This window comes from Rutidosis leptorrhynchoides, chromosome 2, assembly GCF_046630445.1.
Source record: "Rutidosis leptorrhynchoides isolate AG116_Rl617_1_P2 chromosome 2, CSIRO_AGI_Rlap_v1, whole genome shotgun sequence".
Classification (NCBI taxonomy): Eukaryota; Viridiplantae; Streptophyta; class Magnoliopsida; order Asterales; family Asteraceae; genus Rutidosis; species Rutidosis leptorrhynchoides.
The window spans coordinates 143,527,163-143,543,289 of record NC_092334.1 but is presented as its reverse complement, the minus strand read 5'-3'; the positions used below and the strand labels follow the sequence as shown (position 1 = coordinate 143,543,289).

At 34.5% G+C, this 16,127-nt stretch overlaps 1 protein-coding gene and 1 pseudogene across 1 annotated transcript; both read left to right on the top strand.

Annotated features, from left to right (window-relative positions):
- The first annotated feature begins 1,473 nt into the window (after positions 1 to 1,473).
- LOC139894394 (G-type lectin S-receptor-like serine/threonine-protein kinase At1g67520) lies at positions 1,474 to 5,436 on the top strand. Its single transcript, XM_071877654.1, has 8 exons — positions 1,474 to 1,682; positions 1,772 to 3,529; positions 3,610 to 3,723; positions 3,816 to 4,015; positions 4,096 to 4,306; positions 4,393 to 4,630; positions 4,750 to 4,900; positions 5,000 to 5,436. Exons 1-8 carry the CDS (start codon positions 1,604 to 1,606, stop codon positions 5,309 to 5,311), a joined length of 3,063 nt encoding a protein of 1,020 aa, XP_071733755.1. The 5' UTR covers positions 1,474 to 1,603; the 3' UTR covers positions 5,312 to 5,436.
- A 348-nt stretch (positions 5,437 to 5,784) lies between these two features.
- Positions 5,785 to 16,127, top strand: part of LOC139888321 (G-type lectin S-receptor-like serine/threonine-protein kinase B120) — a 59,162-nt pseudogene continuing 48,819 nt past the window's right edge.

Sequence of the window (16,127 nt, the reverse complement as noted above, 5' to 3'; positions counted from 1 at the left end):
TATTTTGAGTTTTTTTTTCCGGCAAAAATATAAATATATATATATATAAGATCATAAAGATCCGGTGGTACACACGAACGACAATAATTGAAAGGTCGCTCTGATCGTTTTACAGACATTGAACGATATCATTGGAAGAGAGTGAGCACATTGAAATTGTAAAAGACAATAAATTCGTACAAACCACCTAATCTAAATCTGAAACATACATAAAACCGATCTCGTATCTAACCCCACAATCGCCACTACTCAGAAGCTGCACAACTAAAATGAACGTCGGGCACTCCAGCAGCACCTATCCCGAGGCCTGCAAACCAAAGTAACCACTCGTACCCGAAAAATCCCGTATAAACTCTAGAACCAGAGAAATACAAGCCCGTCGAATAAGATCAAATCCTCGTTCGAGCGGGAAAAAGGACCCCGAGAGAAACACTCTAGTAAACATCAATTTTCCGAGGTCAACAAAGTCAACACAAGTCGGCAACGACATCGAGCACACCCGAATAGACTCGACTACGGGATAAGTATGAACAAAACAGTCAAGCAACAACCAACCAGCGCACAACGCAGAGTCAAACCAAACAGAAACCCGGCCACCTTCACCAAATTTTCGGAGAACATTTACAAACTCGTAAAACCCGACAGTCGACGAATCAGGAGCGAGGAGTCGCGGTAGCCGCTGGCATAAACCAACAGCCACCAGCATACGACATGCACCATCATCAGCCATCGGCAGCCGCAGTAGACCACCAGACAACCGCCAATAGCGCCAGCCGCCTCAAACCACCGATATCCACCTCCATCAACCGCCATAGGCAGTTTACAGTCGCTAGCAACCAATCAAGGTACCCAGCAACCGCCAACCACCCATTGGCCGCCGGAGAAGGTCAAACCGCCAAGTTCAACAGGTTTCAACACAAGACACAACAACCACCGGTCAACCATCATAACCCTAAACCGAACCTGACGGAAATCTGACCTAGGAGAAAGTAGAGTTTCACAAGGAAATCGCCGCCTACTACCCCAAAAACCAGACCAACGACGGTGGATGACAGAGCAAAAAAAAGGAGAACGGCGGTTGAAGATTATTCAGACAAAAAGCATAAAAAAACCGAACCACCGGCGAGATGCCGGTGGTCGGAGAGGAGATCGAACGGAAGGACTTACAAAATGGCGATGGTGGATGAAGGATGAAGCAAGTTGCAGCTTACCAAAATCAAATCCTGCATTATTTTGAGTTTGAGCCAGTATTTATACTGTTTTTTACTTGTTTAGGTTAATTTTTTTTAAAGGGACTAAAACTACGTGCAAGTATAGTAAATAGACCAAAGACAATTTGTCAATTTGTGTTTTCCTCATAACTTCCACGAAGATATTATAATATTATATTGGATATTAGAATATTAGATTGTGTGGTTTGGTAGGACTTTAGTCATAAAAAACATACCCATATAAACTTGTATACGAGTTGACCTGGTCAAGGTGTACTAATTGTCTAGCACCTCATCAAATGAAGCAACACAAACTTACACGATCTCTTCTGCAACTCTGGATTATTTAATCAGTACAAAAAAAAAAAATTCTTCTGTTTATTTATTCAAATATGTATTCATCATCATCATCATCATCATCATCATCATCACTGACCTTGTTAATCTTCTTTTACTTGTACTTATCTACTGGTATATCATACTGTCTGTTCAAATTTGTTCAAAAAAACTTATACTTGTTTTACAATGTATTCTGAATACAATTTTGATCAAATTTGCAGGAGCAGTAGGGACAGTTGTTACTTTCGTCAACAACTGTAGCTACACTGTTTGGCCAGGAATCTTTAGCACCGGAGCCTCCGGCCCGAAAGATTTCAACAAAACTGGATTTGAGCTCACGAAGGGTGATTCACTCTCACTTGAAGCACCATCAGGATGGAATGGCCGTTTCTGGGGCCGAACAGGTTGCAAAGTGTCCAATAACGGGTCGTGGTTGTGCTCGACCGGTGACTGCGGCACGAGCCAAATAGAATGCAGAGGAATATCATACAAACCGCCCGCTACAATTGCCGAGTTCAGTTTCAATCAATTTGGGGGACAGGACTTTTATGATGTCAGTCTAGTTGATGGATTCAACTTGCCTATGCTAATTGAGGCAAGTGGTGGGTCGGGTTCAGGGTTACGTAGTTGTGCCAAAACGGGCTGCATCGATGACTTAAATACACGGTGCCCGCCCGAACTGAAAGTTGGAGATGGATGTAGGACTGCTTGTCTGGTGTTTGGCTCGCCCGAGTATTGTTGTACTGACTCTTTTAATTCACCAACAGCTTGCAAAGGAACTGCATATGCTCAGTTTTTTAAATCGGCTTGCCCAAGATCCTATAGCTATGCAGTTTCTTTGCAAACTAGTACATTTGTGTGTAGTAATTCTGATTACACTGTAAGGTTTTGTCCGGCTCCAGATTCTTTTTCAACGATTAAACCTGGAGGCAGACTGGACTCCACTGACCAGCTTGTTTCTATTGGTGGAAATTTCACATTGGGGTTCTTTGATCAAGATTATAGTTATTTGGGAATTTGGTTCACGAATGATCTGGAATCTAGAAAAGTATGGGTAGCTAATCCTAATGCAGCGATTAAGTCTAATGACCTTGCATTGTCTGTCGACCCGAAGACTGGAAACTTGATCATCACCACAGGAACGAGTACACTGATGAATGTTACAGATGTTCAAGCTGGTTTAAACCCCAATGTGACTGCAACTCTCGAAGACAATGGTAATTTTCGGTTGATTAACGAAATGGACAAAAAGGTTTTGTGGCAGAGTTTTGATCACCCGACAAATGTGCTTTTACCAGGTATGAAGCTTGGGTATGACTTACAATCAGGGCGGAATTGGACGCTAACTTCTTGGTTGAGTGATCAAATCCCAAAGTCAGGAGCTTTTACGTTAAGCTGGGAGTCTCAGAGATTATTGATTCGAAGAAGAGGCGAACCCTACTGGACTAGTGGGAATTTGAATGATCAAACATTTCAATATATGTTTGCATTAAACGGCCCCGGTAGCCAATCACTTTATAATCTAAGTTCTATTTACAGAAACGAAGCGCGTTATATTAGCTATGAAGGTACTAATTCTGATTTACCTATGTGGATTTTGACACCGAAAGGACAAATTAGAGATAGTGATAACTCTAGTGTATGGACCCCCGAGTTTTGTTATGGGTACGATTCAAGTAATGGATGTTTACAACAGTCTACTTTGCCTGTATGTAGGAGAGAGGGTGACAGTTTTAGTGAAAAAAATGGAGACTTTGATCCTGTTTTGACAAGTGTTACCGATGATAACTCGAGTTTAAGCATAAGTGATTGCTTTATTAAGTGCTGGAGTAACTGTAGCTGTGTGGGGTTTAACACCAGTACTACCAATGGAACTGGCTGTGTTTTTTGGACCGGAAGTAATAACTTTTTGATTAATCCGCGTCACAATTCTACACTTAAGTATGTAATCAACCAAATGCCAATAAATACAAGTACAGGTATTACTACTATTACTACTATATGTATATATCCAATTAACTTTACTAAAGTTTTGAATCTAAACAAGTCTGATATGCAGAAAACAAGAAGGGGAAAAGCGTGAAATGGGCGTGGATAGTTATTGGTGTTGCCATTCCTTTGGTTATAATCTGTTTGGGGCTTTTATGGTTTATAAAGAATCGTAAACGAGAAGGTAAATATACAATTTTAAACTTCAAGATGAGCTTATGTTGTAGTTATAATAGTGTCTAATTTTGTGAAGTACTTATTGGTACTTTATTATAGAGCATGAGAGACGAAAGAGAGATGAATATTTCCTTGAGTTGACGGCTTCTGAAAGCTTCAAGGATATACACCAGCTCGAAAACAATGGTGGGAAAGGAAATGATTTGTTATTATTCAGTTTTGCCTCTATTATGACTGCCACAAATGATTTCGCCGATGAAAATAAGTTAGGACAAGGTGGTTTTGGACCTGTGTACAAGGTAACTTGCTATCTTGCCTAAGCTATTTGATAGATTTGTTTGGTTCATGCCATTATACAGTAATGATGTTACTAAAACAGGGAAAACTAAGCGATGGGCGTGAAATTGCAATAAAAAGGCTCTCAAGAACATCAGGGCAAGGGCTTGTGGAATTCAAGAATGAACTCATTCTTATATCCAAACTTCAACACACAAATCTTGTTCGAGTTATTGGTTGTTGTATTCACAAGGATGAAAAGATGTTAATTTACGAATATATGCCTAACAAAAGCTTGGATTTTTTTCTCTTCGGTAGGATTTTTAGTAATATAAGTCGATATGTACTATTGTTGATTTGTTAATCTATGTGCATGATTCATTCTTTTGATGTATTGCAGATGAAAATAGGAAGGCAGAGCTAGATTGGCCTAAAAGATTCAACATCATAGAAGGAGTTGCTCAAGGATTGTTATATCTTCATAAATATTCAAGAATGCGAGTTATTCATAGAGATTTAAAAGCCAATAATATTCTTTTAGATGAGAATTTGAATTCAAAAATTTCTGATTTTGGTATGGCAAGAATTTTCAAAGAGAATGAAACTGAGGCAATGACTAACAGGGTGGTTGGAACATAGTAAGTTATGTTTCTTCAAGATCTTAGTGAGTTATTATATATTCATATATGAATTCGTTGTTGGTTAGATTTATTACTATATATTTCTTGATATCTTAAGCTAAAATGCGTTTGTTTAGTGGTTATATGCCTCCTGAGTATGCAATGGAAGGGACTTTCTCCATCAAGTCCGATATCTTCAGCTTTGGAGTATTGATCCTAGAAATCGTCAGTGGAAGAAAAAATAGTAGTTTCGTTTATCTTGATCGTACATTCAATCTGATTGGCTATGTAAGTCTACTCCCTATTCGTTTAAAACATCTGCAACATCTAAACTGCTTATGGTATGGAAATATTATTGAAGAAAAAGTTATATTATTAATGATTTAGGCATGGGAGCTATGGAAAGAAGGAGATACATTGGAGTTGAAAGATCCAACAATCGTAGATACATTTGTTGTAGAGCAACACTTGTTGCGGATTGTTCATATCGCTCTTTTGTGTGTCCAAGAAAGTGCAGCGGATAGACCAACGACATCAGATATGATCTACATGCTTCTCAATGACACGATCTCATTACCGACGCCAAATAGACCAGCATTCGTCATTGGCAAAGTGGAGTCAAAGTCAGCTTCAGACGAAAGCAAAGAGAAAGATGTTTCAGTGAACATGATGACAATAACTGTTATGGATGGTAGATAAGTATGATCAGATGAGATAATTTTATTTGCATATAACCCCTTTTTATAATTACTCTTTTATTTAGACTTCGAAATGCATTTGTTATCTTATTAAATTTGATTAATCTGGTAAGCTTCTTCAATTGAACCTTCTGCCCCGATTAAAATCCATGAAATTTTGATTCTTACCATTTTCATGGCGACTCCTACCTTTTTCTTTAACCTAATTTTTGGCCGGAGGTCCTTTCGGAAGTAATCTCTTTGTTCATAAAACATTGAGAGGGAGGAGTTTCTCTACTCTTAGGGTGTTTCAGTCTGGGTGGAGAAATGACTTCTCTTTATTCTATGATATGGGAAGAATTGTCTACATCTTACCTCCCCATACCCCACTTATGTGGGACTGAGTTTTTGTTGTTGTTGTTGTTGTTGGTAAGCTTCTTCAATCTACTACATACAGTAAATAACAGATTACTTAATTAATTAGATAGGAAATGTATGCATGGTCATGGCCCACAAGATTAAAAGATATATTGCAAAATTCTAGGTAGCCACGCATGCTCGCTCATCCTTTGCATACGCATCACACGTGACCGACACGTGCTTTTCCTTGTGCCTAGCCACTTAATCTCTCCTCAAAAAAGAAAACAAGTATACTACTCAAGCATATCAGAAAACTAGCGCTACATAATACATCTGCGCGATCCACGTGCGCACCTATATTGTGCCAGAAGGTGACAGCTGGATCGGTTATTGTACGAGGAAAATAGCACACGATCCCGACATAGTATAGCTGACAGGTGGTGGTGTAGGATTCACGACGGCTGGTACAGACGACTGTCGGGCTGCCCCAGGAACCACCAGTCCCATTTGTCCCATTACGTGGCACTAAAGGACAAAGAGACACAACTATTGATTTTGAATATTGATTTTAGAGAAGAGACAAAAAAGAGATGATGAATATTTTCTTGAGCTAATGGCTTCAGAAAGCTTCAATGGGGCAACTAATCTTGAAAGCAAGGGCAGAAAAGGAAGTGACCTTTTAGTATTCAGCTTTGCTGCTATAGTTGCAACCACAAATGATTTTTCAAGTGAAAATAAGCTTGGTGAAGGTGGTTTCGGGCCTGTTTATAAGGTACCTGTTGAATTCTTCATATGAAGATCCTTTTAGACTTCTTGTTATATTTCTTCTACTTATGCTGTCATGAATAGGGGAAACTTAGTGATGGACGAGATATCGCAATTAAACGGCTTTCAAGAACTTCAGGAGAAGGTCTTGTGGAATTCAAGAACGAACTTATTCTTATTTCCAAACTTCAACATACAAATCTTGTACGCGTTCTAGGCTGTTGTTTTCATGGAGAAGAAAATATGTTAATTTATGAGTACATGTCTAACAAGAGTTTGGATTTTTTTTCTCTTTGGTAAGAAAGTTTGAAGCTATATTTTGGATAATGATTTGAATACTTTTACACGTCTTGTTTATGTGAGCTGATTGATTATACAGATGAAACCAGAAAGGCACTGCTAGACTGGCCAAAACGATGGCATATAATTGAAGGAATTGCGCAGGGCTTGCTTTATCTACATAAATATTCGAGAATGCGAGTTATTCACAGAGTTCTTAAAGCCAGTACTATTTTGTTAGATAGAAATATGACCCAATGATATCTGATTTTGGGATGGCGAGAATTTTCAAACAAAATGAGACTGAAGCAATGACAAAGAGAGTAGTTGGAACATAGTAAGAACACTCCCTGTATAGTGGATTTATATGCTTTATCTACTAAATCATAAAACGTTTTCAATTGAAATGAAAGAAAAGTTTCAACTAAACTTATTTATTATATTTGTTATATCTCTAATTGTCTTTATTGAAGGGTATATTGCATCACACAGTCAAACTTAAACCATTGGGCAGGGTTATTAATTGCTTTTAAGCTGCAAACTAGGATCATGAACTCAAAAACACTTACTAAATGATTCGACACACGTTCATTTGGTAGTTTTCTATACGAATAACATTTGGTTTTTTAAGTACCGACTCTAATCCAATTATGTTACGCAGTGGTTACATGTCTCTTGAGTATGCCATGGAAGGACATTCTCAGAGAAGTCTCATGTCTTCAGCTTCAGAGTATTGATTCTTGAAATTGTGAGTGGAAGAAGAAATACCAGTTTTTCACACTCTGACAAGACAATTAATTTGATCGGATATGTAAGGCCCTGTTTTTTATTATGTTCGTTTGAATGAATATATGATCTTTGCAGAATACAAGAACAACAACAATGCCCAATTTCGCATTTGCGAGGTATGAGGGAGGTGGGATGTATACAATCCTTCCTCTACCCTAGAATAGAAAAGAGGTCGTTTCTCCATCCACGTGTAGAGAAAATCTCCACCCACAGGGAGAGAAAGTCCTCTGTCTCTCTACTCGAGTGCATAGAGAATGCTTCCTAAAGGACCTCCGGTAGACAATAAAAAAAAATATTGTGGTGGTTCACAACTCAAAAATGGCACAACATCGTTTATTAGATCGGTTATTTTATGTGTTGAATAACCGTGAAAATTATTAAAATTAAACTCTCTATAAACGGTAGTTGGTGGAAAGAACAGTTAATAATTAACTCTAAAAAGTCAGTACCTAAATGAAAATACATACTTTTTCCATTAAACTACATCTATTAAAAACAAACACTCATAATAAACTCTTGGAGTGATTGACTCTGGGTGGAGAAATGACTTTTCGCATGTGCGGGATTGTTGTAGTTGTATACTAGTAATAAGACCATTAAGTTGATAACAAATGGAGCCAGACTTATATAACTATAATTCATTCACATATTCACATCTGCTATCAGAAATCAGTTTCATTTTAAAAGTCAAACTTGCTCATAGAATGAATTAATGAGTAGTTCTAACTGATTTTAGGCATGGGAGCTCTGGCAAGAAGGGGAAGCATTGGCATTAGAAGATGCAACATTAGAAGAAACATGTGTTGTACATCAATTGTTGAGGACTATTCATGTTGCACTTATCTGTGTACAAGAAAACGCAGTGGATCGACCAATGATGTCAGACGTGATTTTTATGCTTAGTAATGACACTATGTTGTTACCCAATCCAAAACGGCCTGCATTCTTCTTCGGCAGATCTGAATAAAAGTCAGCGTCGGTTGAAAGGAAATCAGAAGACTACTCTGTAACAATATAACCATTACACAAATGACAGCTCGATAGGATAACATTGTATAGTGTTAGCACAGTTGTATCTATAATCTTTTTGTGTAACTTTAGATATTAAAGCTTGAATTTTGCACAATTGCACCACATCACCAAAATGTTCTAGTTCAAAATAAGCATACAACGAGGATAAAAAACACGCGATTCGTAACTTATCTTTTTTTTTTATTTATTTAAGTCTACTCGCAATCCGTATAAAACATTTGTAACATCCAATATGCATATAACGAGGATAAAAAAAACCCGCAATTAGCTGCGGGGTGGTTTTGGTTGGTTAACGGTCGATTAATTGAACATTTTAAAACCTGTTAACGTTTGGTTAATTAAATGCTTAAAAAGTAAAAGAATGAAAAATGAAGGGAAGAAAAAGGAAGTGAAAAATAGTTGGGAAAAAAATAATGGAAGAAAAGTTTTTCAAAATAAAAAGTCGAATGACCGATTTACCTCGAAGGGGTGGATAATTACGACCATGTGACTGAAATGTCCCGTTTATATTGATTATAAACGTTCCATATTAATTGATTTCGTCGCGAGGTTTTGACCTCTATATGAGACGTTTTTCAAAGACTGCATTCATTTTTAAAACAACCATAACCTTTATTTCATCAATAAAGGTTTAAAAAGCATTACGTAGATTATCAAATAATGATAATCTAAAATATCTCGTTTACACACGACCATTACATAATGGTTTACAATAAAAATATGTTACATCAAAATAAGTTTCTTGAATGCAGTTTTTACACAATATCATACAAGCATGGACTCCAAATCTTGTCCTTATTTTAGTATGCAACAGCGGAAGCTCTTAATAATCACCTGAGAATAAACATACTTAAAACGTCAACAAAAATGTTGGTGAGTTATAGGTTTAATCTATATATTAAATTGTAACAATAGACCACAAGGTTTCATTTTTCGTAACAACCATCTAATATCAGGCATTTCGTAAACTGCATAGAGATAAAAATCATTCATATGGTGAACACCTGGTAACCGACATTAACAAGATGCATATAGAATATCCCCAAAACAGAATCCTCTCGTCTGTATAATAAATTGAAGTACTAAAGCATCCGTACCTCGGATGGGGTTTGTTAGGCCCATAGATCTATCTTTAGGATTCGCGTCAATTAGGGTGTCTGTTCCCTAATTCTTAGGCTACCAAGTTTAAAAGGGGCATATTCGGCTTCGAACCATTCAACCATATAATGTAGTGTTCAATTACTTGTGTCTATTTAGTAAAACATTTATAAAACTGCATGTATTCTCATCCAAAAAATATTAGATTTTAAAAGTGGGACTATAACTCAATTTCACCGATTATCAATTCGTCTAGAATTAGACTTGGCCACGGGTTGATTCACGAACCTATAACAAATATATACATATATATCAAAGTAGGATCGAAATATATTCACAACATTTTCTTTATTACGTGTTGATGATTTAAGTTGTCCAGTTAGCAGTCCAACGTTAGTAGTCCACAATTAATCGTACATGAATAATTTAATATATATATATATATATATATATAAATATATATATATATATATATATATAAATATATATATATATATATATATATATATATCTTGAATCAATCCACGACCCAGTGTATACATATCTCAGTATTGATCACAACTCAAACTATATATATATATATATATATATATATATATATATATATATATATATATATATATATATATATATATATATATATATATATATATATATATATATATATATATATATATATATATATATATATATATTGGAATCAACCTCAATCCTGTATAGCTAACTCCGTCATTTGCATATAGAGTGCCTATGGTTGTTCCGAAATATATACATAGATGGGTCGATATGATAGGTCAAAATATTGTATACGTGTCTATGGTATCTCAAGATTACATAATATACAATATAAGTTGATTAAGTTATGGTTGGAATAGATTTGTTACAATTTTTCACGTAGCTAAAATGAGTAATTTTTACCAATTTTGTTTTATCCGTCATTTCTTCGTTTCAAATCCGTTTTGAGTGATTCAAGTTGCTATGGTTTCATAATGAACTAAAATTTATGAAACTAAACAGAAAAAGTATAGGTTTATAGTTGGAAATACAGGTTACATGTCATATTTGAAAGAGGTAGTCATTTCCGTCGAAAGAACGACATCTTGATGACTATTTTGAAAAACATACTTCCACTTTGAGTTTAACCATGATTTTTGGATATAGTTTCATGTTCATAAGAAAAATCATTTTCCCAGAAGTATAGCTTTTAAATCAAAGTTTTTCATAGTTTTTAATTATCCAAACCAAAACAGCCCCCGGTGTTACTACGACGGCGTTTGTCCGGTTTTACGGTGTTTATCGTGTTTCCAAGTTTTAAATCATTAAGTTAGCATATCATATAGATATAGAACATGTATTTAGTTGATTTTAAAAGTTGAGTTAGAAGGATTAACTTTGTTTGCGAACAAGTTTAGAATTAACTAAACTATGTTCTAGTGATTACAAGTTATAATCTTCGAATAAGATAGTTTTATATATTTGAATCGAATGATGTTATGAACCTCATTACTACCTTAAGTTTAGTAGGTAAACCTACTGGAAATGAGAAAAATGGATCTAGGCCAACCATACAGTCGTCTACCATCATTACGTCTACGCAATTTGCCAACAATATTGAGTCTCAATATTGAACTGTGAGTTATAGATCCCTTTTTAAATACTTTAAATATTTTTGGGCTGAGAATACATGCAATTTATTTTAAACGCGATAAGACACAAGTACATACTAAATTCTACACTGAGTTAAACCGGAAATCCCTTAGCTTTGGTAACTAGTAGCTGCCAGTACATAGGATATGGACTGGTGGGCGCGAATAATTGTATATGGATCCATAGGGCTTGACATCCCCGTCCGAGCTAGAGCGCTAGCCTTTTAACGGACGTATGTTATTTGAGTTTAAGACACGTTGGTTTTCGTGTATTAAAACGAATGGGATAATTATCACTATAGCATTAAGTTTAGTTACCAGGGTGCTCTGTTACGTAGAATCTATTGATAAACTTTTGATGAAATCTTGTGGTCTATCTTTATACATGTTTATGACTCGAGCAATTAAACCTATAACTCACCAACATTCGTGTTGACTTTTTAGCATGTTTTATTCTCAGATCCTTAGAATGCTTCCGCTGTGATGTGCTTGTTGCCTGCATGGAGTCTCTCATGCTTTGTACAAAGTTTATTGCATTCAAAATAAAACTGCGTTGTGTAATAAATAATTGGACTGTGATGTCAACCTGTAAATTAAAGACTTATGTATTTCGGGGTTTTGCTTATACCTAAGCACTTGCCCACATGTTTATAACTTTCTATGTTTAGAAAGTCACTTATTTTAATGAATGCAATATTTTATCAAAACGTATCATATAGAGGTCAAAACCTCACTGTGGAATCAATGATTAACGTGCCGCGTCAATAGCGATTTTGACGGGTCGTTACAGCATGTATTCTCAGCCCAAAAATATATATAAAAAGGGAGTAATGAAACTCACTTTTGCCTTGAAGGTATTTAACACGACTTGGTCTTCGATAGATATCACGAACCTAACCATATATATAATATATCAACATATTTTCTTTTCAAGTAATCGTTATATATATATATATATATATATATATATATATATATATATATATATATATATATATATATATATATATATATATATATATATATATATATATATATATATATATATATATATATATATATATATATATATATACTTATATTACTTTTAATATTTTCTTAGTCCGTAGTTAGCAGTCCGATGTTAGTGGTCCACAATTAGTTGCTCAATAAAATAAATAAAGACTCCATCGTATTCGTATTGATCAGAAATAATCTCGACCCATGGTACCATGTTGTCAAATGACGTGTTGCGTACATAAAGTACCGTGTTGTCAAATGACGTGTTGCGTACAATCATGAGGTCTTATGATTAATCTTCTCGTGTTGTTTATGGGTGGTCCTGAAATATATAAAATCAAATCATAAGTAATTATATATATAAAATATTATATTAATTAGAAAAGATATGATTAATTTACTTTTTCTCCAAATATTTTCGTAGCTAAACTAGCTTCGGATACCCAATCTTGTTTTAGTCGTAGTTTCTTCATTACAACTCCGTTTTTGTTGGCTCAACTTGCCACTTCCTTGGATCGAGTCAAATTTTAAGAATATGAACTGAAAATACCTTAGTTTGTATTCGAAATCACAGGTTATAGGTCAAACTTTGATGAAACTTATGAAAGTGATCATTTTCCATCATAAAAACAACATTTAATGATCATTTTTCTAAAAATACTTACACTTTGAGTTAAATCATGAAATTTTTATGTGTTAACATATTCATAATAAATATCATTTTTCTAGAACATGAACTTCCAATTCAAAGTTCAAGATGGTTTTTAATTATCCAACCCAAAACAGCCCCCGGTTGCACTCCGACGATGTAGATTCAGTTTTTAAGATGTTCTTTGTAAAACCAAGTTATATCTTGTTAAGTTAGCATATCATTATGATATATTACAGGTCTTGAAGTGTTTTAAAAGTTAAGTTATAAGGATCTATTTAGTTTGCAAACAAGTTTGAAATTATTCAAACTATGTTCTTGTTGTTAAAATTTTACAACATAAAATAAGATAGCTATATAAATATGAATCGAATAAAATTATGAACAAGGTTACTACCTCAAGTTACTTGGACAAAGTTACTGTAAGATATAAGAAAAACTTTTAGAATCAAAGAGTGGTAGAGTTAGATCAAAAGGTTGAAAGTATACTTCTTCAAATGGGTGGTTACTTTGATATGTTCTTGAAAGAGTTTTCTTATGGTGTTTAAGGCTTGTAATTGAAGCTAAATGATGGGGAAAATGCTTGGAGATGATCAAGTATGAAGTTAGGAGTATTTTGAGAGAGAAACGAGGGTGTAGGTATGAGAAAATGGAGTGAAGAAATGGTGTTCATTCATAAAAACGTTTTTAGTTTATAAAGAAAGAAAAGGATTCCTAATTTTGTTTTCTTACTAATAATTCATGCTACTTGACAAATCCTAGTTACCTCATATCTAGGGCAATAATAATGTTGATTAGGATGTTGATTTGATGTGTATATACCAATAGTAAATACGTATAGAAGATGGGTATGATACGGGTACATATACCCTAGATATACGTATAGAAATCTTGAGGAAACGGAACGAGGATTCAAATATAGCTATCTTTTGTAAATATACTTATATTATTTTATGTATAAAAGCCCTTTAAAAGTGATTAAATACATATCTATACGATACATGTATAAACATTATAAGTTTTAAGTCAAAGAACGTTACGTATAGTTATCGTTTTGAAAACTTAAGTTAGTAGTTTCAAAATATACTTATAACTCATTGTCATTAGTACACAATGAGATGTTAAACCATCCTTAAATCATGTTAAATATATATAAATACATATATATACACAAACGTATAATTATCATATGTTATATAGTTCGTGATATCATCGGTCAAATTGGACGGTCAAACGTTGTGTAAAACTCTTTTCAAAAACACAAGTCTCAACAATTTGGATTGCTTATCATGTTGGTAAGGTTTAATTTATGTAAATATTAATCTCATAGGTATAAAATGATCGGAAAAATCCGGGTCGTTACACATTACATGTATATACATTTTAATGAATTCGTTTAGTCATTGATAGTCTTTACATATAAGTGTTGTTTTGAAACCTTTAAGTTAACGATCTCATTTAATGTTGTTAATCCATTGTTTATTATATCTAATGAGATGTTAAATTATTATATTATCATGCTAACATGATGTATGAATATATCTTAATATGATATATATACATTAAAATGTCGTTACAACGATAATCGTTACGTATATGTCTCGTTTCGAAATCCTTGAGTTAGTAGTCTTGTTTTTACTTATGTAGTTCATTGTTAACACACTTAATGACATATTTAATTATAATTTTATCATTTTAAATATAGTGTAACAATATCTTAATATGATTCATATATATTTAATAAGACGTTGTTATAACGATAATCGTTATATATATCGTTTCGAGTTTCTTACGTCAATAGTCTCATTTTTATGTATATAACTCATTGTTACTATACTTAATGAGATACTTGATTATCATTATATATATATATATATATATATATATATATATATATATATATATATATATATATATATATATATATATATATATATATATATCATCATGTCATATATAAATTATAACGTTCGTGAATCATCGGTCAAACTGGGTGGTCAAACGTCTATATAATTTCTGTTTCAATTAACCAAGTCTTAACAAGTTTGATTGCTTAACATGTTGGAAACATTTAATCATGCAAATATAGTTTTCATTTAATATATAATCATGGAAAAGTTCGGAAAAGTTCGGGTTACTACAGTACCTACCCGTTAAATAAATTTCGTCCCAAAATTTTAAACGGTTGAAGGTGTTGACTCATCTTCTGGAAATAAGTGCGGGTATTTCTTCTTCATCTGATCTTCACGTTCCCAGGTGAACTCGGGTCCTATACGAGCATTCCATCGAACCTTAACGATTGGTATTTTATTTTGCTTAAGTCTTTTAACCTCACGATCCATTATTTCGACGGGTTCTTCAATGAATTGAAGTTTTTCGTTGATTTGGATTTCATTTAACGGAATAGTGAGATCTTCTTTAGCAAAACATTTCTTCAAATTCGAGACATGAAAAGTGTTATGTACAGCCGCGAGTTGTTGAGGTAAATCAAGTCGGTAAGCTACTGGTCCGACACGATCAATAATCTTGAATGGCCCAATGTACCTTGGATTTAGTTTCCCCCGTTTACCAAATCGAACCACGCCTTTCCAAGGTGAAACTTTGAGCATGACCATCTCTCCAATTTAAATTCTATATCTTTTTTTTAATATCCGCGTAGCTCTTTTGTCGACTTTGGGCGATTTTCAACCGTTGTTGAATTTGGATGATCTTCTCGGTAGTTACTTGAATTATCTCCGGACCCGTAATTTGTCTATCCCCCACTTCACTCCAACAAATCGGAGACCTACACTTTCTACCATAAAGTGCCTCAAACGGCGCCATCTCAATACTCGAATGATAACTGTTGTTGTAGGAAAACTCTGTTAACGGTAGGTGTCGATCCTAACTGTTTCCGAAATCAATAACACATGCTCGTAACATGTCTTCAAGCGTTTGTATCGTTCTTTTGCTCTGCCCATCAGTTTGTGGATGATAGGCTGTACTCATGTCTAGACGAGTCCCTAATGCTTGTTGCAACGTCTGCCAGAACCTTGAAACAAATCTGCCATCCCTATCAGAGATAATAGAGACGGGTATTCCATGTCTGGAGATGACTTCTTTCAAGTATAATCGCGCCAATTTTTCCATTTTTTCATCTTCTCTCATTGGCAGAAAATGTGCTGATTTGGTGAGACGATCGACTATTACCCAAATAGAATCATAACCACTTGTAGTCCTTG

Excerpts from the sequence above, each read along its gene's own strand:
- LOC139894394 (XM_071877654.1), top strand. The coding sequence starts at position 1,604 with ATGTATTCATCATCATCATCATCATCATCATCATCATCACTGACCTTG. Across the intron at positions 4,631-4,749 it reads AACAGGGTGGTTGGAACATA|TGGTTATATGCCTCCTGAGT; the intron begins GTAAGTTATGTT and ends GCGTTTGTTTAG. Across the intron at positions 4,901-4,999 it reads CATTCAATCTGATTGGCTAT|GCATGGGAGCTATGGAAAGA; the intron begins GTAAGTCTACTC and ends TTAATGATTTAG.